The following is a 25113-nucleotide window of genomic DNA, read 5'->3' as shown; positions in this document are numbered from 1 at the left end:
ACTATTCACAAAAATCTTATACAAGGTTACTGTTATATACCCTATTGAGGCACCGAAAGATTAACACTACTAGTAATTGGTAGAGCCAGGATTTGAACTTCAGATATCCAACCCAACCTCCTATAGTCCTCCCTGTGGACTCTTTTTAGCATTTAAGTTGGCAATGCCTTTTTGTGAAAGTTAACTATCTGAATAAAAAGGACAATGATGAGATTAATTTATCTCTGCTGAGAAGCCAAAGCTATGAGCATTGATAGGAGCCTGAAACACATCATGGAGACTGGGCCATAAGGTGGGAGAGAAGGAAAAGTACAAAGGCAGATGTGGCCATCAGAAACTCATTCTCTTTGTTGTTTCCACCTTCTTCAGATTGCAAACTGTGGTGGTTTAAAAAGAGTTCTGTGATACTCTTTCTTTTAAGATGGAGCCAAGTTCCCCTCCCTTGAGGGTAGGCTGAACTAGTGCCTGGCTTCTCATAAGTAGAATGAAGTGGAGATAGTGAGCAACTTAAGGGGATTAGGTCCCAAAGACACTGTGGCTCCCTCCTTGCTCTCTTCTAGATCACTTACTCTGGGGAAAATGAGCTGCCATTGTAGGGACAAACAACCTAAGAAGAGAGTCACATATTGTGAATTATAGCCTTCAGACAATAGCCAAGGAGGAACTAAGGTCCTTTATATCCACAGTCAGGCCTATGAACCATTCTAAAAGTGGGTTTTCCAGTTCTAGGCAAACCTTCAAATGGTTGTACCCACATTGACTACAAATCCATGGGAGACTCTGAACCAGAATCACCTGGCCAAGTCCCTCAGGGATGATTCCTGATCCTCAGGAACTCTGTGATACAATAAATGTTTGTTCTATTAAATGGTTGAAATTTGGGGCTATTTGTTATTTAGCACTAAGTAACTAATTTTCAAACAATAAACATACCTCCCAAAGCAACAAATAGAGCAAATCAAAATAAAACAAATACTCACTACCTAGAATTTCCAGAAGACAAAAGGACCATCTTGAACATAGCCATCCTCCTTGAGGTAGAGTTTGCCCCAAAACTCTTTTAATGCAAGGGTGTGCTGGAACAACTCACTTCACTCCCAATGTAATTTCCTGTGACTTGGAGCTTAAACATGTAGGTCACTCACAATGTCTCATTGGGTTTTTCTTTTTTTTAAAGACAAAGGTCTTCAAAACTTAAAATTATATGACTCCGTTAAAGTTCTCAAAGCAAAGTGAATAACTGAATGCACAAGAAGGATGAAAGAAACTGTCAGCCTCCCTAAGGAAAGTCAAAATCTTAAAATTGAGCTTTGCAGAATGGAACAATGGTGCAGTTAGCAGGCAGAAGCATAAAAATCAGCCATTCTCCTAAAATGACTGTAACTCACTCTAAGAAAAAACATTGTCCAGGATTTGCTGCCTTCATTCAGCAGCTGGCTTAAGCCCCCTACAATCAATGCAGCATCGACAAAGACTAAGCCTGGAAAGTCTGGTCTGATCTCCATAATTTCTGAGGTTGGCAAACATTACTTGCATTTTCATCCTAATTTCATTATGATTGTGAGTCCCAAGGTATTTCTTTCCATTTAGGCATCACAGTATCTCATTGTTTTTTTCCTTCCACTTCCGTTATTGCTCAACCCATGGTTTTGTGAGCCACCTCACATGACAGACAAGGAAACTGATGCCAATTTGTGCATAGATGACTGACAGTGCTCAACCAAAGCTTAGGTCTGGGTAATAGGCCTGTGCTATCACACCCTTCTTCCACACAGTTCCTCATGAATTTCAATTTTAAAAGAAATGTTTCCTGACAAAACTCAACAGCATTTTATAAGCACATATGCCTTTTTCCCTTTTCCCTCCTGCACGAAATTTAATATCAGGATTAGTATTCGTCATTTCAACCTATAATTTAGTAAACCTTTATGTGCTGAATTTATACTTCCCTTCCCCTTGCCCGCCAGCTGGCGGATAGAGACTCATTCGCGTGGCAGTTCAGGTCATATGTTTTGACCTCTTGGAACACTTCCCATCTTTCTTATTCTGTTTCCCTAACAGACACCGTTAGCTTTGCGCATCTTTATTTGAAGTGATTTTTATGACACAAAACGGTTCAAGTTTTCCATATTAATCTCCATCTATTTCTTGAAGCATTTAGGCAAACTGTGTCTCATCCCTGATAGGGAGTTCTCTTCCCCCTTCACTCCTGTCTACTTTAAGGTAACTCTGAAGAAAGAACATGGTTTGCTCCAAATCATTTGAGCACTACAACAAAAGTGTGAAAGTCTGGTGTAGTGGTCTACAACGTTTTAGAAGAAAACACTTTCATGAGCAATTAAAGCAGAAAATCTTAATACGACTACCTGAGTCACGTGTTAGAATTTAATGATGTTTTCTTATTCATCAGATCTGACATTTGAGTTCACAGGGAAAATAGGAATATAATACTTGCCCATTTGCAAAAGCAAAGAAACGCCCACCTCCCAGTCTGGTCAGTACTTACCCCACAGCCCAGGTCATGACCCCCTTCACAGGTGACTTTCCTCTGGCCCTGTTCAGGCAGCAGCCCTGCTCCACAGCCAGGACGGGGGCACAGCACACCCCCCATCTGCAGCACACACTCTTCAGCACCATACTGCTGGTACCGGTTGTACTACAAGAAGCAAAAGGAAGGTGACTGAGTGCAGACCAGCACTAGATTGCTGTTTCTGTGGAAAGTTCACAGTAAGGGAGTGTGCGATTTCTTTCTGAACCAGATTCAGTGGATGATATGGTGTGAGCTTGCAGTACTGGAGATCTAACATTGAGCAAGTCTTCCAAACTCAAATGCAAAGTGGGTGAGTGAAGCATTTACTCTGAGTTTTTGTCTTTGGAAAGCAGATTTTCCAAAGTGTGATATTCTGTGCCCACCAGTTGTATTCAAACAGCCTAATTTCATATAAATTTTTAGGACTATATCTGTATATTAAATGATGAGCACTTATAACGCATCATTATCTACCTTATAAGGCAATACACTTATTTTCACACTTCTAGTTTAGATACTATGAAGTTTTATAATCACTTAAAAAATAGGTCCAACATTCTACTTCATAACTGTTGGCAACCCCCATGAAGAAGCCTACTGTCAAAGAGCAACGTTTTTCCTTTGATCAGTATTCTTATTCTTAAAGCAGTGTCCACACCACTACCATTACTTCTACAACCTGTACTCCTCCCTTACCTCGCCCCCAGCAACTGCAATACTACAGTGGGAGCCCAGGATGGCCCCAGAGCCCAGCCAAAGAGGCTGGAACAGAAGCAGAAGCACAGCTTCCTGCAGCACCCAGAAGAAGGTACAAACGGGTATGGGAAGGAGGACAAGTAGGGAAGGGACTTGGGTGGGGAGAGGAGCCATAGGGATAGGGCTTTTTGCTTCTCCCACAACTGTGGGGTGGGGGATGGCACCCTCACCTTCCCTCCAGCCTGGGAGAGGCCCCATCAGGCCAGGGTACTGACCCATCTGCCATGGCCGGAGGAAGATCACAGTTTGGGCCAGCCCTGAAAGTCCAGCCTTATGTTTGTTCCCTTCTCATTCACAGTCTGTGGTCCTGGAGGTACCTTAATTTAGGAACCCAGAGATGGGTGAATTTACTCCTTCCCTCTTACCATCTCTGGAGGTGTAACTCAGGAAGACTCAGCCGATGCCCACTCAGGGGGTGGAGAGTGGGTAGGGAACTGAGATGAGGTATCCTCCTTTACTGCCACTCCAAGCCCACCTGTGCCTTTGGGATTCCTTTGCTGTCTGGGTGGGGGTGGAGGACAATTGGGATCCTTCATCTCTCAGGCTATTTCTATCCCTTAACACACTTCTGGGATACTATCCAGTGGTTTATCTCCAAGGACCCCTCCTTGAGTTCAGAGTCTTGGGCTGCTCCCACCAGAGCCCAGTGACTCTGGAATGTTCTACTCCTGGCTTCAATTTGCTTCTCAAAAACCTTTCTCAGGAACCCTTTAGTGGTTCCTCAGCCTGTGGAGTAAAACCCAGACATTTTCAATGGGAACATTTCCAAGGTCTCCTTCACTGCAGTTCCAAGTTACTCTTCTTCTTATATTATCTGATAATTTTATCCTCTAAACTCAGATTAAGCCAAATGGATCTTCTCAGTTATTAATTATTTTATGCAACATTTACTGAGAGCCTAATATGTGCCAGAAACTATGATGGATGGAGGTGAGGACAGCAATGAACAAAACAAATGCCTCTGTCCTCATCCATGGGACTATCACAGTAAATACTGAAAGATGAAAATGGGCAGCAATTGAAATGGTGAGAAGTGAGAAGAGAATAATAAATAAGGAAGAGATAGATTCCAAGCAAAATGCAAGTCACAATTTTAAAGGAGTACTGGAAAATGCCTTACAGAGTAGGTGCACTTACGTGGACATTTGAAGGAGATGAGGAGGCATGTCCCCTGGCTCCCTGAGGAAGGAGCTGTCCAGAAGGACCAGACAACAGAATGAAGGTCCTGGGGCCATAGATCCCTGGTTAGGTTGAGGTATCGCCAGGAGGTCATAGGGCTGAGGCAGAGCCAACCAGAGAGGATAATAGAAGGCAAAGGCAGAATTCATGGGATCCAGAAAGTCTGATGGCTGTTGTAAGAAGTCTGGATGTTATTCTGAAAAATACTGGAATCTCTGGAGGGCTCTGTACTGAGGAGTCACCTGAGTTGACTAATGTTTTAAAGACACTCATCTGGCTGGTATGTTCAGAATAGACTCTGTAGGGGATTCAGGGAGCAGGGATGCAAGGAGTGACTCATGTCAGCCACTTGTGTGAGATGATGGGGACAGTAGAGGTGGGATCAGGGACTGAATTTGGATATACTTTGAAGGTAGAAACTTCAGTATTTTCAGGCACATTGGATGCCTGGTGTGACAGACAAAAAGGAGTCAAGAGGGAGTGGGACGTATTTTCCTGAGGTGGGTGCTGTGGAAGAGGAGTGGCATGTGTGTGTGTGTGTGTGTGTGTGTGTGTGTGTGTGTGTGTGTGTATGGAGAGAGGGAATGGAGAGAAGTCAATATGTCATTGTTTCCATCCTGCTCACATTCAATTTCATAACCTAACATGCAGGTAAGTCAGAGTGCTGAGTGGCTTATTGAATGGGTAAGTTTGGAGTTTAGAAAAAATTATGGTTGTAGGTGCATATCTGAAGCCACTTGGCCTCTCCTCCATTTGCTCATTTTTCTGGTTCCAGAAAAGGAGAAAGGCAATCGAGTCACATCTTTGTGCACATGCTAGTGGTCCTATGTACACTGCATTTACTAGGAAAGAGGTCTTCTTGGTGGCAAGCTCTATGATTGGTAGACAAGTGAGAATGCATGGATTTATGGGAAAGGGCTCTCTGGAAGGCATCATGAACTTGCAGTTAGTAGTGGATGAGATGAGGTATTTCACTTGGTGATGATTGAAGAATATATAATTGAGAGATTATATGTTAGTGATGACTCCATGAATTTCTTAGAGTCCTTGAATATAAATCTCGCCTAAAGAACATCCTAATATGCCATGGGAAGACCACAGAAGCTGCCTTGGAGATCCAGGTTTCTCCACAGTTTGCCTGTGTCTCCACATTACCTATATCCTTGCAATGATTAGTATCGCCTGACACTAGGTTAGAGCTCTGATTCTCCTGTCTCATTTAACATGCTGACTCCAAGTTATCTCATAAGCCAGGGGACTGGATGAGATTATCCATTCTCTGTAGGGAAGATGAGCAGAACAGCAGCCCCTGAGCCAGGTGGAAAAGGAGAAAGCCAAGGGGACACAACTTGTCTAGGAGGAGGTGGTGAAAACATGCCCAAGGCTGCTTCTGAGCCTCTTAGCGAACGCTCAGTTAAAAACCTTGCTGCCATTGTAATAAGACAAGGGCCACTTCGGTGGAGTCACAGAGCCAAAAGCTTTGTTGGAGACACAGGGAAGATTCAGAGAGTGAGAAAGGCACTTTCCTCCTAGGAGTTTTCCTGAAAAGGGGGCAGAGACGTGGGGCAAGAGCAATGGGGTTTAAAGGATTTCTGAAAGTAGAGAAATAACAACAAGCTGGTATTCTGAGAGGAAAGGCTATGACGGAAAGGACACGTGGGTGACATAGTCTAGAAAACACCTGGGTGGGCAGGAGGGCTGAGATCCGTCGGAGGCCGGGAGGGCTTGTTATTAGGAGGGAAGGCACCATTCTTCCGGCCAAGCATTTGACCCAGGTACAGACAGGTAAAGGAGGTGCTGAAAATTTTAAGGGAGAGGCAATCACTTTGAGTGATTTAGGGGAGGAAATGGAAGGGAGTGGTCAGTGAGTGTCCCTTTGAGGTCTGACATGACAGACTTAAAGCTCATCTGTCCCTGGAATGACACTGAGCTGCTAGTACAGACTATACAGGATGCTGCTTTTATGTCATGATAGAGTTTTGCCAGGATTGGGTGAGGGAGCAGGACTTTCCTCCACCACTTTGCTTTCATGGGGATTTTGCCATAGCCTCCCCTTGTGTAACTGTGAGCTACTTTAGACAACATTTATCCAGCCTCTCCAATGAGCTCAGCTCTGTAACCCTGGTGCTGCACAACTTTCCTTTTTGTCTTGGCCTGTCCAAATCCTTCTACTTAAGGAAGGAAAAGATCTGATTGTAATATCACATAAATTCCCAAAGGCTCACAGAGGCAGAACTTAATAATTTATGAGGTGACCAAACTTTTAAATATTACCCTGGTCAAGAGATAGAATTTTGCCAGGGACCCCAGAGGCCCTCTACCTGTCTGCTCCACCCTCACTCCTTCCTAAAATAAATCACTTTTCTTTACATAAGGAGACTACAAGTTCTAAAGAGATAGCCCAGGCTGGCCTCCAACTCCAGGTCCTCCTGCTTCAGCTTCCCATGTGCTGGAATTAAGATGTGCACTACAATGTCTACTTAAGAAGCCACTTATATCACAATCTTTTTTTACCTTCCTTTATAGATTTTCCACCCAAGGCTCATTCCTAAGCGTGAGAGTTTATTTTGTCCATTTAAAAAGCACGTCTTTTAATCCATTACCTTCCATTCTCTTTCTCCCTCGCAATTTATGGAAGAAGCCAGGACAAGACAGAAGGAGTCCCTATTTGGATCTTCCTGTGCTGCAGTTATGACGCTCCTGACACTTGGTGCCCTTGTGAGTTCAAAGTTAGCAACAGGAGCTGTCAAGTTCTTCCTTCTTCCTTCCTTGCCTTCCTTTTCTCCTTCTTCTCTTCTCTCTCCCTTTTCTCTGAAATACTACTTCATAGATGATGTTTTGTACTTCCTTCAGGAGGCTTATAATGTCTGTCCCATTTTTGAAATGCTTAGCAATCATGAATATTCAGCAACTGGGTTAATTTAGTAGGGTTAAAAATAAAATTTAAATGCAAACATTCCTTTGTTTATTAGAATGCTTCTATTATTTGGTTATATGGTAGTATAGTTTGAATAGAAAAGGCAGAAGACATTTGATTCTTTTCTTAAAGAATATTTATAAGATCATGGTCTTATCCATATTGGGAGTTAACTGTGTTTAAATCCACTTCAGTGATTTTCCATCTCAATGCCCAGTGGTGCCATCTCTGGCCAATGGGTGTCCCATAGGTGGGCTTCCAGCTCTTTGTCATGTGGGCCTGGTCCTGGGCTACAGTTTCCTTGCTATCTGCTATGGAAAACTATTCAGGCTTCCCTTAGCACTTCCTGCCCTATGCCAAGAAGCACTATTTCTTAAATATTCCAAGGGCATACAATGAGTGCCAATTAAGTTCACTATCTTGAGTTAGCCTTTGATTCTAGGCCTCTTCTGTTCTTACCTCAAAGGACAGGCATTTCAGAACTGTAGGTGTTGACTAAATATTTCCTATTTTGTGTCTATAGCTCCTTCCTCCCACATTGCTTCTCAAGAACACAAAGGATGATGGGATTAGTGCTCCCTGACAGCTCATTTGCTTCATTTCACACGACATATACAAAGGACTTCAGACTAACAACACCTCTACCGCCACTATGAATTGATTTGTAAAGGTTTCAAATGTATTTTCCTATATTCGATTTATTCTCTCTCCAAATCTTTCTAATATATTGGAAACATATGGTCACTTCAAATTAAGCTCTTTCTTCTAACTCTCAGGTTATCTTAATCCTATACACATGCATACAGACACACACACACACACACACACACACACACACACACACAATCACCATCACCTTCCTTTGGTGTCTCTCCAGTAACTTTGATTGCTTGAAACATTTTCTAGTAAATTCCTCAGGGAATGTTCATGGGAAAAATACTCACTGAGTTCTTGTACACTGACAGTTTTTTAGGATCTTTATTCTTTCTATTTTTTGGTGGTACTGGGCTTGAAATCAGAGCCTTGTGCTTGCTAGGCAAGCGCACTACCACTTGAGCCACACTCTCAGCCCTTTTTGCTGTGGTTATTTTGCAGATAGAGTCTGGTTTTTGCCCAGGTCTGGTTTTTGATTCCTGATCCTCCTGCCAATGTCTCCTGATTATGGGTATGAGCCATCATGCACATTTTAGGGCCTTTATTTTAAAAATGAGGAATATAAAATCCTGGGTATACACTTTTTCCTCCTGGAGTATTTTAAATCTATTACTTCATGTTCTTCTGGTATACGGTGTTATGGACAAATTGATACAATCTGCTGGTCTTTTTCTTTCTTTATAAGCGAAATCATCTTTTTAGTCCAGATCCTCAAAGGAGTGTCTTCTTTTCTTTCAAACCCAGGAATTTTATTGGAGTGTCTTCATGCTGGTCATTTTTACATCAGTCTTCACAATTATAGTCTGAGGAAACTTGTATTGACCTTACTTTTTAGGATTTGCTCTGTTTTCTTTTCCTGCTATTTTTAAAATGTGATTTTGACTACATACATTGAATCTTCTTTACCTAACTTCTAAATCCATTAATTTCTCTCAAAACTCTCTATAACTTTTTAGAAGTTTTTTCCTTTTAACTTTTTATTTCTCTTAAGATATAGTTCTATTATACTTATTTATATAATGAATAATTGTAGAATGAGTTAATGGAATCCAACTCCATTAAAGAATTCTAATAAAATAGGGCTGATGGAGTGGCTCAAGTGGTAGAGCACCTTCCTAACAAGTATGAGACCTTGAGTTCAAACCCCAGTACCACCACTACCAAAAAAAAAAAAAAAAAGACCTCTAATAAAATAAATGGCAATGAGAATTAATTGATAATATTGTTTCAGTTTTCCTACATAAATAAAAGTTTTAAATAAATTTTCTCCTGACTGGGGATGTAATTCAGTGGTAGAGCACTGTACAGTATAGTTGTGACCCTGGGTTCTATCCCTAGCACTGCAAAAACAAAATGCTCTGAAGTAACTAGATATTTTCTCTCATTTGACAATCAATCACCTATTAGTTTACTTAGTTTCACTATGATGACAATAGGAAAATAGCTTTCATCTAGGGCAAAGTCTGAGAGCACCTTATGAATTCTTATTGATTGCATTCATAGTGGTCTTAAATGCTTTTTATTCATTAACTGATGGATTTATAAGTAATGACAATTCTACTTACAATAAACTCAAGAGTATTTGAGCAGCTGGACACTGGTGATTCATACCTGCAATCCTAGCTACTTGGGAGGCTGAGATCACAGTTTGAGGTTTGAGGCTAGCCCAGGCAAAAAGTTCATGAGACCCCACCTCAACCAATAGCTGAGTGTGATACAGGTGGAGGCCTGTTTTCCCAAGCTATGTAGGAGGCTAAGATTGGGAGGATTGCGGATCCAGGATAGTCTGGCAAAAAAGAAATTGTAAGACTCCATCTCCATGGTGTTGGGTTCCTGTCATCCCAGCTATAGGAGGTATAAAATAGGAGGATCTCTGTCCAAGTGAGAACTTATTTCCAGAATACCCCGAGTAAAAAGGGCTTGGGGTATGGCTCAAGTATTAGGGCACCTGTCTAGCAAGCATGAAGCTATGTCTGGTGATCTATAAAGATTAAAAAGTATATACACATCTGAACTATGCCTACCGAAAGCACAATGCTTTTTAACATGTAAAATTTATAAGAAAAACTTGTGACCTAGAAGCAGTAACATGCTAGCATTTGTAGAAAGTTTAATGCTCTAAAGATATAATTCAGACAAGCAATTATATACGCCATTAGCGAGGATCCTTATTTAGTTTCTTTCAAGATTTGACCCACATTTCCATGGACTCTTTTTAACCTCTTTCTGGAAAAAATAAAAGTCATTGAAAGCATACCACTATATACTTTCATGATGAGTTGTGACAAATTAGCACTGAGTAGAACAGAATATCTGTATTTATATTAGTATAAAATACATGCAATAACAGTGAGGTAACTGATAAATGGACTCTGATGAAAATGAACGCTGTTCCTTTGATACTACTTGTATTATTTCAGGGGGTATTTTTACTTATCAATATTAGATAGCATTTTATAAATAGAACTAACTTGGACAAATGTGAGTAACTCATAATGTGGATTGGCCTATGTAGAATCCATTCTTAAGTGAGTCCAAAAGCAGCAAATTAGCCAAAAGTCACTTCTGCACTGTGTGTGCACACTGAGCATTTCTCTCTGCTAATATTAACTTGTCAACCCATGCTATTGAGCTTCAATTAAAACTATCTTACAAATTTCTAGACAAAGTAGAAAATCCACAGATAGCTAAACTAGTTGGGTTTGCTATAAAATATTTGCAAAAATTTTTGAAAATACTTGCCAATGTTAACTAAACATACCACTCTGCACCTAAGGAAAACAAGAAATTCCCTCTTACATTTCATCAGATTATAGTGAAAACTACATTCTGTTACTCTGTATTAACTAGGCAGAATCTTGACTCTTTGCTATGCTTTATATTTTATTTATTTATGGAGTAAATTATGCAGTTTTATGTGTGTAAGCTCATAGATTCTCTTAAAAACAGCAAATACTCATTTGAAAGTACAGGATTCCTAGAGGTTTCAATAAATTCATATTTTAGCATCTAAGGAATGAGATATGGGAGAATGTAATGAAATAGATGCTGTACTTTGTGGGCCTGCAGGTAGTCAGATGACTTGGGGTGGGTAGAATATCACTCCATAATGAGGCAAGGGTCACAAGTTCAAGCCCCATGTTGGCAGTGAGCGTCTCCTTCCTGCTGCCCACTGACAGCATGCTAAATTCTTTAAAGGACATGAGTAGTGAGTTGAGGGGTGAGGCTAGGAAGGAAATGTGTTCACATTCCTGTTGTCTCTAGGTGATGTCAGGCTGCTTTACCACGATGCTTAATTTGCATGCTCTCATAGGAAAAGAAAGCCAGAAGAAATCTAAATTTTAAAACTGCAAGAAATATGAAGTGCAGGTAAAGCTAAAACCTGGGGAAACTGGTAAATGTTCTTTTGAAATGAGTCATGGCTGGTCAGCAATCCAGGAGCTGCCTGGCCCCCTGTCAAGTTCTGGGAACAGGGAAGGAGGTTGGTTTTGTCATATTGGGATGTTCTCCAGAGCATCCTTTTGGGGGCACTCAGGTACAGCTCTTGGGCCTCCTCTGCCTTTCCCCCATAAATTCCAGCTTCTGTTAAATCTTAGTCAAAGCACCTGGGGGATTCTTGATGTTGGCCTCTCCCATAGTTCCCCCAACCCGCCACCGCCCCCAGAGCACAGAAGGCTGCCCAGAGCTACTGTTTGTTGAATGACTGCTCTGTGCCACACAACCATGCAAACCCTTTGCCTTGTCTACTCAGTGTATTCTTTTGAGGCTGGGGCATTTCACAGAAACACACACAGGTGGGCGGGGAACAGGATCTGGTGTTAGAACTCAGGCACGTCTCTGAAGACCACCCTTCTCACTATACCAAGCTGCCTCCACTCCCCTTGTTTTTCCTTTTTATTTAAGAAAACAAAAATGACAACCCGCCCTCCTCCCAAACCCCTTAGCTCATTATTTCTTAGTCATCACTTAGAAACTAATAAAAAACAGTTTACTATGATTCTTCCTCTTTGAATTAAAATATTCTAAAACAAATTTATAGATGAGTGCTAACTTTTGGTGAAAATATTTCCCTTACTATGCAGAGAAGATCATATGTTTCAATATGTATTAGAATTTCTTTTTTAATGAAAAGCACTCCTAAAGTTGTCAGTAATCTTCATCTTATTTTTCTTCATTTGCAGGTAGAGGGCCTGAGAGAGTGAGTGACAGTCTTGGTGGTGGCCTCTGTCACACAGCGTTCTTATTCTCTGCGTTGTTACTAACGCTGACACCTGTGGGCTGCTGATGAAGTGACTTGTCTGGAGAAAGGGCTGGGCCTTGTTCACTGTGTAGAGCAAACCGTCATTAGGCTGGTGATGTCAGATGCAAGGAGCAAACAGATCAAACGTTAAAATAACTAGAAGGGTAGACTGCACACTGCTTTGCGATCTGTCGTGCTTTTTCAGGTGCTTTAGATGTTTTGATGCCAAAAATTTTATTTCAACTTCCAGGGGTGATAGAATGTTCTGGAAGAAGTCAAAATTAGGATTTAAAAAAAAAAAAGGATCTTGTGTGCTTTTGCCTGGACTGGCCTCCCTCTCTTGAGTAGGGGGATTACAGGTGTGCTCCCTGCTGACTTTTTTCTCATCTTTCTGTTCTCACGGTCACTCCTTAGGTCTCACCATCTTGAGAAATCCCAGCTCCAAATATATCTCATTCTAATCGCCTGCTTCTTTGCATATCTCTTGCCAAAGTGCAAACACTGCTTAACTCTTCAACTTCCCCAAGACTTCTAATAAACTGATCCAACCTTTCTTGCTGGCCATTGGCCTCTTTAGATTTAACTTCCTTCCTGGTCTGACACAGATTTCTTTATCCACCACCATAAACATTGCTTAGAAGCCACAGAGCTCCACGGTTGTCTTCATCTGAGCACCCTGGCAAAAGCCCAGGCTTGACAACATTACCTTGCCCTTCCTGGGCAGGCACTCTGCAGCTACATTCTGGTGGACGAAATGACAGGATTGATTTCTCAATTACTGATCACAATTTCTAAACTGCTGATCACAAACTTTAAGCAGGCATTTACAACTTCCTCATGTTTTATTGTGTTTCTCTAGTGTCCTGTTTTCTCCTCTTTCTTCCCAAACTGCTCTTTCCCACTTTCATCTGGACAACCTGCTTCATATTTCACTGAGGACAAAGGAGTCACCAATGACATTTCCATTTATTCAGCAAATATCTGATAACCATCTTATATGTGCCAAGCACTCTCCTGTGCAGAGAAAATCCAGCTGTGAAAATGCATCTGTGCTCATGGAGTCAGCACTGGTCACATCTTCTCTCCTCTTTCTGCAGCTGCCATAAACAACTTCACACTTGCATTTTCTGAAATGCAGCTCTTCTGCAAGCTCTCCAAACCCCATAGACTTCACATGGGACACTTGCTTTCTTTAGGGCTTACCTTGAACTTTGGGGTGACTTTACTTATCTATGATGTTATAATAACATTGCTGAACAGTTTTTTGTGGGGGGGCAAAGGTACTTTATGAATTATAGATACAAATCAGAGAAAGGGCCAAGAAGCTAAAATAAATATATTATTTTACATTCCAAGGAGTTTAAGTTTCATTTCAGAAGGTAATAATTTATAGTGTTTGGTGATTTATTTTCGATCCAAATCTCAGACATCAAAATGCCTACTAAAGACCAATGAAAACAGAAGGGAATCATATACAAAGAAATTAAGTAGCTGGTTTGCATCTGCCATCCAGCAATAAATTCAGCAATTAACCATCACCTGTGTAGATTTTATCAACTCACTTTCTAATTGAACATCGTCCTTATTTTAGGGTCTATTTTGTTGCTGCTATGTCAATGTGTTGGAGGAGTGTAAACAGTATTTAAAATCAAAGACACTTTAGTGTGACATCTAGTATTTGCAGCTCATTTTGCAATCCTACTTATTTATAAAAATTCTAAGAGTTGGCTGAGGACCACTTTTCCTTCTATACAAAAGAAAAGCCAAGTTACTGAGACAAAAACGTTTGGTTCAAGGATTTTGAAACATATATTAATATAAGTTTTTATTTTATCAAATAATAGAAGTTGATGGAGCATCTGATGAGAGCCTGAGAGTGTCCTCAGCTCCTGGTGAACTGCCCACCTCACTGGAGAGAGCTGGGGCTGGGACTTTCCACTTCCTCTCCAGAGCCCCATGCCACCATTGGCCATGTGACTGCTGGTCTTGTAGTATATTATCAGGACATAAATATTCTGTACTGATCAGGACATCCTGTTTCTATCAGTCACCAAAGAATACCATCACACTTATCTCTGGGATAACCTCAGCCCCACCTAAGACTCTGTGTATCCATTTTCCCCACCACACCTTTCAGCTGTTCCAGCTCCCAAGACCTTGGCCCCACGCTTGGGGACTCATGAGTGGTCAGCAGTCTATTTCCTCAGGTGACACCACTCGTACCTGAGGACACTGCTTCTCCTCCAGCTCCCTTGATGTCTCACTGTGGCCCTTTCTATGACCACGTTCTGCAATGTTCCAAGCAGGACATCTTTCTTTTCCTCCTTTGAAACTCCTCCAGCTTTCAATGTCAAGTCATTAGGCTGTACTCTGCTCCATTTTTCTCCCCCAACTCTTCCACACTTGGCTCACCATAACCCTCTAAGTTTGCTGCGGTGAGAGAAAGTTCTGGAGGAGTATGTCTACATTTGTGATACTACTTCCAATACCCTACCCTACCCTACCGTCTTAAGTCATCTTGCCCTTTATCAGCCACCCATTATTCTGGGATCTCTCTAGAACTTGTTGCTGATCACATACCTCCATCCATATCCTCATTTTCAAGTATTGCATTCTTTGACTAGCAGCTGCTTCTGTAGCTAGTTGCGTAAACTCCAAACACTCTCTCTGTAACCCACAGCTCCTACCACCTCCCCATGCCCTTCTGTCCTCTCTCTTCTCTGCTTGCCCAGCTGCAAACTCACAAGATCCAGCCTCTCCTCTTTGCTCCTTCTCAGTTTTGCTACACTTGGATGGCCGAATCCCAATGCTGGTTAAATTAACTCCCTGCCCTGGCTGTACCTGTGCACACACAGGTGAATGTATAGGTTAAAATCAAGCTGATTGATCTCCCTCCAAATCCATCCGTTTCTCAAGTTCATTCAGTCTCTGCCCTCCTAAATGACAATTTCACTATCCTTACCTTCCTCTGTAAATCCAGTTCCCCATCTACACACTTAGCTGATGACCTAGCTTCCTGTGTCATAATGAACAGAAGTCTACTGGAAGATTCACGACCAATTCCTGTGTACACACTGCAGTGCCTACCTATATCTGCTGCTTTTGCCAGGCTGCCAGGGGGATCTACCCCCTCTCTCCTCTAAGGCCAGGCCATCTCCAAGGATACAGCTCTTGATTTCTCTACTCTCTCTACAACAAAGCTATCTCCCAATTCCTCCACCAAGTCATGCCCATCAGAACAGAAACATGCTGCAGTGTTTCCCATAAAAGCAAACTTATGGGCTGGGAGGTATAGCTCAGTGGTGGAGTACTTTGCTAGTACAAGGCCTAGGGATTGATCTTGAGCACAATGCAAAAAAAAAGTGAAAGCAATTTTCTCACCTCTGCCTTCCTTTATAGCTAAATTCCTTAGAAAAATTAAAAGTTGTTTTTATTTTCTATTTCCATTGCTCTTCTCATCTCCCTTCTCATATAAACCAATTTCAGGCATATATTCATCCTCACCAGTCTGCCAGTGACAAGTCCACCAATGACCAATGGTCAGGGTCACCAATGACCCCCATTCTATAACTGCTCACTTTTCATCTTCATCCTACTAGGTGAACATGGAACACAACTGATCACGTCTAGAAATGTCAACTTCTTTTGACTTCTAGTTCACAGCTGGTGCCTGGATTTCTTCCTTCCTGTGATGGTTAATCCTGATTGTTACTTGATTTATTTAGAGACACCTGTGAGATTAGTAATACATACTTCTGGGTGTACCTCTGATGGTGTTTCCAGAGATGACTGCCATGTGGAATAGCAACTGAGAGGGAAAGATCAGTCCTGAACGTGGATGGTGCCGTCCAGTGGGCTGGGGGCCCAGACAGAGCAAAAGGCAGGAGAGGAAGTGAGCTGGCTCGTCCACTGCTACCATGAAGTGAGGAGCTTCTCCTCCACACCCTCCCACCATAATAGGCTGCCTGGCCTTAGGTCCAAAGCACGGGAGCCAGCAGACTTTGGACTGAAAGCATGATCCAAAATAACTATTTCCTCCCTAACACATGAGTTTATTCCAACCTTACCTCTGCAACATGGTTCCCTCTTCCCTCTCCTAACCTCATCTATTATGACTCTTGCTTGGCCTCCCTCTCTCCCATTACACTGGTCCCTGGACTCTATAGGAACAAGCCACTCACATGGACTCTTCAGAATCTCTGTGCTCGCTTTGTCCTCTCTCGAGAAGTTTCTTTTCCTGAGTGTGACCATGACACTCCCTTGATACCTGTCAGTCTGTACTCCTGTATCACCTGTCCACATTATATAAAATTTTACCTTTCCCCCCAGCATTTCCTATCTCTCCTTTGGGTTTTATGCTTTTTCTTGCAGCGATAACGGTCTAACAACATGTACTGAACCATTTATGTCCATATAATGTAACATATCCTTTCCCAACTACAATGTGAACCTGATGGAGAGTTCTCTTACTATCTTGTATCCCTATAAACTATGCTGACACACAGCACATAGTAGGTATTTAGTAATATTGCTGAATGGAAAGAGAGAATAAATGTGAGTTTCTAGAAACAGAGATGGATATTGCCATGAAGTACTATATTGCTATAACTAATCAGAGTAATATTAGTTTTGATAATGGCTCTATTAAATTTCTAGGAGAATGCAAAGTGGCCTGACTTTTATGAAAAATCTGAAGAGATGATTACAGTTGGCTTCTTTCCCTACTAATTCCAGTGACTCTAAAACAAATACAGACCCAATTAGCAAATATTGGTACCTTAGACGAGAGACTCCATTATCTGAACAGAAATGTCAGAGTAGCAATCAGAGATTCTGGCTTTCAGAAGTCTCTCAGGGTATCATGAAAATGGCTGAGAGAGACAAGTGTTTTCATAAGTAGGTGTATTTGGGGTAATTTCTTACCAACTCTTACCTGCAATGCAGGAAAATTGGTTTTGCTGCATTTGAATAAACATTTATACTTGATATTCTGGAAAAATGAAAAGTTATGTAATAACTTGTTGTTTAAGGATATGGAAATAATTTCAGTTTCTTGTCCTTCCCTAATACTTTCTAGCTTTAATCTCACATTGGAAATCGGCAGTCATACTTTGCTACACACACACCCCCTAAACAAAAACACAGGATCCCACAATTCATTGACAAAACTGAGCTATCCCATCTCCATTTGCATGTTGTCTGCTGAGAGTTGGCAAAGACAATCTTTGAAGTAAAAATCAACAACAGAGCGTAAGTTAGGTCAACCAACATGTTGCCAACTATCTAGCGTATTTTAAGGAAACAATGCTTATATTTAGCATACTAATAACAGAGACTAAGATTCCATACAAGGATCGAGAGATGCACAATAGTCACTTAATATCCATGGAGGACCAGTTCCAGGACTCCCAGCAGAAACCAAAATCTAAGGATGCTAAAGTCTCTTATAGAAAATGGTACGGTATTTGCATAAAATCTACACATTCCTCTCACATATATTAAAGCACTCTACTTTACTACTAATACGGCATACAATGCAAATGATATGCTAATATTTAACAGTATTGGTTGTTAAATTTGTACCATTTTTATTGCATTTTTGTTGTTGTCTTTTTACAAATATTTTCAATCTGTGTGTGGTTGAGTCCAGAGATGCAGAACCCATGGATATGGAATTATATTTTTAAGCAATCAAAAGTATACGCACACACACACACATACATACACACATACACATACACACACATATAAAATGTACATAGCACATCTATTTAAAATGTGACATTCCTACAGAACACAGTACAACATTTAAATATTCTATACTTTGAGTGGGCCATCCTTTTGTGTGTCACATGGTAACCTCCATATAGAAGTGGCTGCTGTAGAAGGTAGATAACACACGAAGTATGAAATCCTGGTGAAAAGAGCTTGCACGTCTACCCCAACACCACATCAGGAATCCTGTGGCTGTCAATCCCTTCAGCATACTTCCTCTTTGCATTTATTTGTTTGCTCATCTGCCAATACGCAGCGCCTGCTTACTGCTTGAGTCTTAAGATGAAACGCTCTGGCAGAGAGCAGCTGTACCAATTAATAACCTGTCAGGTCTGATGGATAGAAGAGGAAAAAAGTGTCCTCACATGTATCTCCAGCATGGGTTTCTTCCCCATGTCAGGGCGCCATGGGTCAGGAGACACACTCAGCTTCCCCTGGGAGAGCCAAGCTGTCTCATTAGCGTCCATCTTCCTGACACTATGATGCGGCCTTTGAGAGTCAGACTCACCTGCTCTTCTCCAAGAATCCTGAAGTGATGGAGCTCTTTAATCAAGGAGTTGGGACAGCCAGCTGTTGGGAAGGAGAATTAATCACAAAAATGTCATTCTCATTCTGTGCAGTAATATGCTCTTACATACAGCTATGACTATCAACAACCAATGCTGACGCTGGGGACGTCATAGATGTGTACCTGAAAACACGTGTCTAACCGCCCACAAAAGCCATTTAAAGAAGCCATGGCTGTGGGGTAGAAAAGGCCCTTTTCCCCTTCTCCAGTATGATCCAGGCTTTGTAGGGGTCTTAGCATATCACAGTATTTCTGATCCTCAGAAATGTACACAGCATGTCACCTGTCCCTAATACAGAGGCAGGATTTTGTGGCAGCAAAGTGGGAGAGTTGGGGACTTTGGGTTCTCATTTAGGGATTATGTCCTGTGTCCTGGCTTATGGGGTCAGAATTCTACTCCTGAAGACTTGAGAATGGAAAAAGGCTGCTGAGCTCCTTGCTTTCACACAGCTTGCTGGGGTTTAGGACCTCCCCTGGTCTTCCAAGAGGTTATGTCAAGATCTGTAGGATCCCCACTGGAGTTTGGGAAGGTCTTTTCTGAGAGGGCTATAGTAGTCTTGTTACCACTTTCTGATTCTGCTTAACTGATCCTTCTCTCTTTAGGCTTGCACATTGTCTTTCTTCAATTGTAAAATGAAATAAATAATATCTATATGCCTATATTTCTATAGGTATAAATTTGTAAATACTATCAGTTAAAACATATTCCATCTTTTCAATAAAATTATTCTACAGTATTAGGTTGAAGTCATTTATAATGTTAACCCTGGAAACAAAATTGTTATAAAAACCTGTTTATTTAAGATAAGACCTTTGAATCAGATAATCTGTTGGAGTTTCTATTAAGGAAATTGGCTCGTATGCATACATATCAAAGAAACGACAGAGACATTCTCATTTTACTCAGCTCTGCAATGTGGGAAGACTTGCAGATACTGAGGGTGTTTTTCTGGGGAAAGGCAGGTGGAGGAACTTGTCTTCACATGGGTGAAGGTATCCTTTGCAAGAGTGCTTGTGCATTGTTCTGGAAGGCAGTATTTAAACCAATAGGAAAATGGAAGAATTGCTTTATAAGATAGTGGCAGGAGGTTTGCAAAGAAGGATGAGTGCTTATGTAGGATATTTTATTTTTTCTTTTATTTTCTGGTAGCACTGGGGTTTGAACTCAGGGCTTTGCACTTACCTAACCACTTGAGCTACACCACCACCTCTTTTTGCATTGGCTACTTTTGAGATAGGAGTTTGCTTTTTGCCCAGGCTGACCAGGACCTTGATTCCTATTTTATGCTTCCTGCCATAGCTGGGATGATAAGCCCATCACCATGCCCAGTTTTTTCCATTGAGATGAGGTCTTGAAAGCTTTTTTGTTGAGGCTGGCCTGGAATCACAATCCTCTTGATCACAGCCTCCCAAGTAGCGAGGATTTCAGGCTTGATCCACCACACCCAGCTAATAATTAAGCAGGATATTTTAAAGAGGAATTTGACTGGTATAATGATTAATTTTATGTCTCAACTTTATTGGCTTAAGGAATGCTCAGATAGCTGGTAAAGCATCATTGCAAAGCATCTGTGTCTGGTGAGGGTGTTTCTGGAAGAGATTAACTGACATTTGTGTTAGTAGACTGAGTAAAGAAGACACACCCTCATCAAGGTGGGTGGGCATCACCAAATCCATGAAGGGCAACAGGCCTGACTAGAGTGAAGAGGCAGGGAAGGATGAGGTCTCTTTCTGTCATGGAGCCAGGCCATCCACCTTCTGCTGCCCTCAGACCTCCGCACTCCTGGTGCTCAGGCCTCTGCCCAACCCCTAAGGCCCTGGTTCTCAGTCCTTTATACTCAGCCTGAATTATACCACACTTTCCTGCTTGTCCACTTGAGAAGGCAGATGGAGACTTCTCAGTTCCCACAATTCCATGTACCAATTCTAACAAATCTCCCCCGTCTACATCTCCACGTACACGCCTTGTTGGTTCTGTTTCTCTGGAGAATCTTAACTAATATACTGCCTTTAGTTCCAATTATGAAATTCTCCAGTCATGGAAAATTCTGGAACATAGTTTCAGTCTTTGATTTTATGCAGCAACTCATACTATGAGAAAGTGATTCATAAATGTTCACTGAGGTAGTACAAGAGATTCTTATTTAAGGAAATAAATGAAAGTCCTGAGGCAAATATTTTGGTGGAAAACATAATAAATTAGTAAGTCACAGGCATGTCCGATACTGTGGAGAAGGAAATTTGGGTCCTTGAAGTGAGAAAATGTAATTGAGCTGGGTGTCTCTCCTGCTGGAGGCCATGAAGACTTGCAGGTCAAGGCTCTGTTTGAGAGTCTGCTCTTTCTGGGTTGGCGCTTTGATGATGACCATCTGCCTGAGCAGTGAGTAAAGGTATATCTGGATCAAGTGATTGGCTGCAATGTAACCAAAAACTGTCTGGAAATGCATCCTCATGATAGTTCAAACCTAGTTCAAACCTGGGAGCAAGTAGTCATAGTTCAGTTTTTTGAAATGAATGAGAAGAAAGGAGGCAGATAGAATGTAGAGGAAGCATCCTCAGCAAGTGACAGTGCCATGGTCTGGGCTGAGAGTGCCAGGGGAAGAGCCCCAGGAAGAAGTGCACTGGGATAGCATGCAATCCAGTGTGGCAGGTGTGGGGTGGAGTCAGGTCCCTGTTTAGGGTCAGTAAAATGACAGCACCTCAATATTAAATTCATGGTGGACTTTGGTTTTGTATTCTTATTTTTAACTTACAAATTTTTATTTGGGACTTACAGTTATGTAAGCATGAACTATTTATGTCTCGGTTTACATCTAGATATATTTAAGATATATTATATTGCCAGATGTGGTGGGGGGTATGCCAGCAATCCCAGGTACTTGGGAAGTTGTGGTAGGAGAATCATGGTCCAAGGCTGGCCCTTGGGAAAAATGTGAGTCCTTATCTAAAAAACAAACTAAAAGCAAAAAGACTAGGGATGTAGTGCTCTTGCCTAGCAAGCACATGGTAGAGCTCTTGCCTAGCAAGCATGAGACCCTAAGATCAATTCCCAGTACTGCCAAAAAAATAAATATTATCTTAAAAATAATTTTATTCAACCTAGAAGTTTTAGAGGATTTTTTCTCTTTATATAAGTGGTATTTAACATCACTCAAACTTTAGGAAAATGGCTTTGACATATTTTTATTCTAGGGAAATTAAGAAACAGACTTCAAAATCAGCTTATCTTCAGAATTTGTATTCTGATATTCTTCTAAGGTGTAAGTAAAAGGGTTGATGTCAATGATAGCTCAAATATAAACATCCTCAACAGAAGACTACATAATTACCTGAAACACCTGGTAGGTGCAGTGAACTCTAATAAACAAGGATGGATGTAGCATTTAGTGAGAATGGAAGAGTGGTCAGGGTCAAGACACTTAAGAAGGGCCTGAAGTGGTACCTGTGAATGATGCTGATTCCAGGGATACAAGTGTGGGAAATGGACAGATACAAACTCTATATAAAGATGGAGCTTAAAAGTCACAAAACTAGAAATGAGAGACAGATGCACCAAATGTGATAGTGTAGGGAACGTGAAAGTTGACAAAATCAAGATGGAGTTGCCTGTGTAAAGCCCTAACAAACTCAATACTAAAGATGGGAGACTGTACAGGAGGGGATCTCATGAATGCATGCCTGATAACCAAAAATATTCATGAAAGACTGCCAAAACTACAACTGTGTGAAAGGCTACCTCAACCTTACACAAAAGCACTTCTGCAAGAATGTCTTCCCAGTGACTGACTTTTCAAACTTGGACAGGTGCTACTCTCATTCTTGAGCCTTGTGACCCAGGGTTGTTGTTTCAAAATATCTTCAGTGAGCCTCCTCATTGCATTTAAATCTTCCCTTTACCCCAGTCTCTTTGAATGTGCCCGTAGTTTACTATGGCACGTGTGTTCCACAATGGGAATTTGCCATTCCCAAATTAATGGATTAATTTTTGGAGAATCTTTCTCTGTATGCTATTTAGGTTGATGAGAGAAAGGAAGGAGGGAAACAAGGGCTGTATATATAAAGACTGTGAAAATGGGTGTTAGTAACTCTGGTGTGCTCTTGTTTTTTCAAACTCCTCACACTGGATCAACACACACACACACACACACACACACACACACACACACACACACTCGTCAGCTGTCTTTTGAAGCCCTCGCTGCCTGCTTCAGCCACACAGTGTCCTCACACAGTAGAGTCCCCAGTGTGCGGTCTCTTCTCAGACAACAGTCACGGGATGCTGTTCAGCACGCATAGCAAGAGGCACAGCATCCTCCTCGGGTTTCCACCTCTAGGAGTGAAGGCTGAAGTCCTTACAGTGATCTCTGAGGTCCTCTGTGGTCCTGGGTGCACTTCCTCCCTCACTTGCTGTACTTGGACCACACTGGCCTGTGCTTGCTCCCTACTGCTCCCAGTCAGCTGCAGGCTCTAGGCCTCTGCATCTGCTGCTTCCTGCTCCAGAAATCTTGGCCCTGCTGTCAGCATGGAGTGCTCCCCATTTCTGCCTTCTCAGTGATGCTTTCCTGGCTACCCTGTTTGAAACTATAGCCTGTGCACTCTCATCCCCACTCCTGGAGCATTTTGCTCCTCAGCCACATCTAATGCTCTGTGTGCCTTCGTTACCTTATCTTCTATTTCCCATGATTGAGATGCAAAGAGCATGAGTGTGCAGACTTCTGCCTGTCATTGCTGTTTCACCTGTGCCTAGAAAAGTAACTGGCAGGTACAACATGTCACCTGGCAGGTGTCCCTGCCTCGCTCAGCCAAAATGGCCCTGGGTGGTCTCCCACTCCGTGCTGACTATTCTCTCATCCCAGGGCTCAGCTTTGTTCTCAGCCTGGACTCTGACCTCCAACCATGCAAGTGCTTTGCCTTTTCATTAAGCAACCTTCTTCTGACCACCACTTTTCTGCCCAGCATGACCCCATATGGGAGGCACCAATTACACTTAGAATTCCAGATGCCTTTGTGCTCTACTCACCTGCTCTGTCAGTCTCCAGTGTTCACCATCTGGTCTTCCTACTCCTGTTCCAATCCTTTCCAGCAGCGCTAGGATGCAACCTGGGGCTAGGTGATCCCCTAGACATCCATACCATCTCTCCGAAGCTGTGTCCTGGCCGAGGGTGGTGCCACTATAGATTTGGGGTCCACTCTCTGTGGGGCCTCCTGTGTAGTTTTTGTCTTTAGCCAACACTTTCTCCCACTTCCCTTGGAGGCTCTTCTGAACCCTGACCATTCTTCTCAATTAACCCTTATCCACTTTATTCTCAAACTACTCAACCTGATTCAGGGCCAGAAACTAAAAGCTATGCTGGTGGACATGGAGATGAGCTGCCCAGTGCTGCAAGGAGAGACCACTATAAGCAGTCATGGGAAGCCCCCATTTGCTGCTAGTATTCAGGTGATGCCTCATCTGAGGACTTCCTCTCCTGGGGCACCCAAAGCTTGTGATCTATTGAGATGGCCTTGCAAAGACCCAGCTATTTTGTCCCAGTAATGGTTGCTACAGAGCCCTCTTCTGGATGACTGAGACTCAGTCAGGCCTGCATGGAGTGTGAGTTTTTCTTCTGCCCAATCCTGCCCCTTCCTCCTCCTTTCCCAGGTGCAGACCATTAAAAACACTTGTTACCCCATATGCCTTCCTGGAGCAATTGCCAAATGCACCATCCCTGAACTTTCCATCCCTTCCCAGCTGCTAACTCCTCTGTTCCCATCTCTCCTACCCTTTAAGTATGGTCTGGGGGAGATGGGGGGTAGGAGTAGTGGTTAATCCTTCTCTTCAACCCTCTCAGCAGTCCCCTCTTAGCTCCTGGTAGGTCCAACTTACCATTGGTTCTCTCTCTTTGGCCTCTACCACTCTGAGCTCATTCACTTCAAAGAGTATATTTAAATCTTCCTCTTTAAAAATTCAGCAAAAATCCAGCCTTGAGTTCAGAGTTACCACCTCTCTTTTGACCTTTTCCTTTCACTCAATTTTCTCAAAAGAATAACCTATACCCATTGTCACCACTTGGACACAGCAATTGGAGGTGCAAATGACAGAAAGGAAATACCAAAATTGGAAGCTTTATACATTCCTGGTGCAAACTTGAGCCTGCTTGAAGCCTGGTTCTGCACTAACTAGCTAGTTATGTGCTGTTGGGTAAATCCATTACTCTAAACATCAATTCCTTTATCAGGAACAATCACAATGTCTGCTTCAAACAGTTGTTTTGAATGCATGCAAAAGAAAGCAAAATGCTTCACAATCATGAAGTGCCAAAAAACAGAAGGAAAACTTATTGCTAATGATATTAATGGCCCACCTACATCTAATTATTGATATTTATTTTAAGAGATTTCCTTCATTCAAAAGGAAAACAGCTATTGAAACAATTGTTACCATTTACCTATTATGTTAAGAAATGAAGGCTAGGACTTCCTTTTCTTTAGCTGTGCCTTGCTAAGAGCTTGGA

General features: G+C 42.0%; 1 protein-coding gene across 5 annotated transcripts in view; it reads right to left on the bottom strand.

Annotated features, from left to right (window-relative positions):
* Prkn (parkin RBR E3 ubiquitin protein ligase) overlaps window positions 1–25113 on the bottom strand; it is a 1269303-nt gene that overhangs the window by 189445 nt on the left and 1054745 nt on the right. For 4 of the 5 annotated variants that reach the window (XM_074070800.1, XM_074070813.1, XM_074070807.1 and 1 more), the window contains 2 exons: window positions 18560–18621; window positions 2507–2656 (listed from right to left, as the gene is read on the bottom strand). In XM_074070800.1, coding sequence (XP_073926901.1) covers window positions 2507–2656; window positions 18560–18621 — 212 coding nt within the window. The remainder of the gene's footprint in view (window positions 1–2506; window positions 2657–18559; window positions 18622–25113) is intronic. The other variant, XM_074070825.1, reaches the window with a different exon arrangement.

Source organism: Castor canadensis, chromosome 1, assembly GCF_047511655.1.
Source record: "Castor canadensis chromosome 1, mCasCan1.hap1v2, whole genome shotgun sequence".
NCBI lineage: Eukaryota > Metazoa > Chordata > Mammalia > Rodentia > Castoridae > Castor > Castor canadensis.
This window is presented reverse-complemented; position numbering and strand designations above follow the sequence as displayed.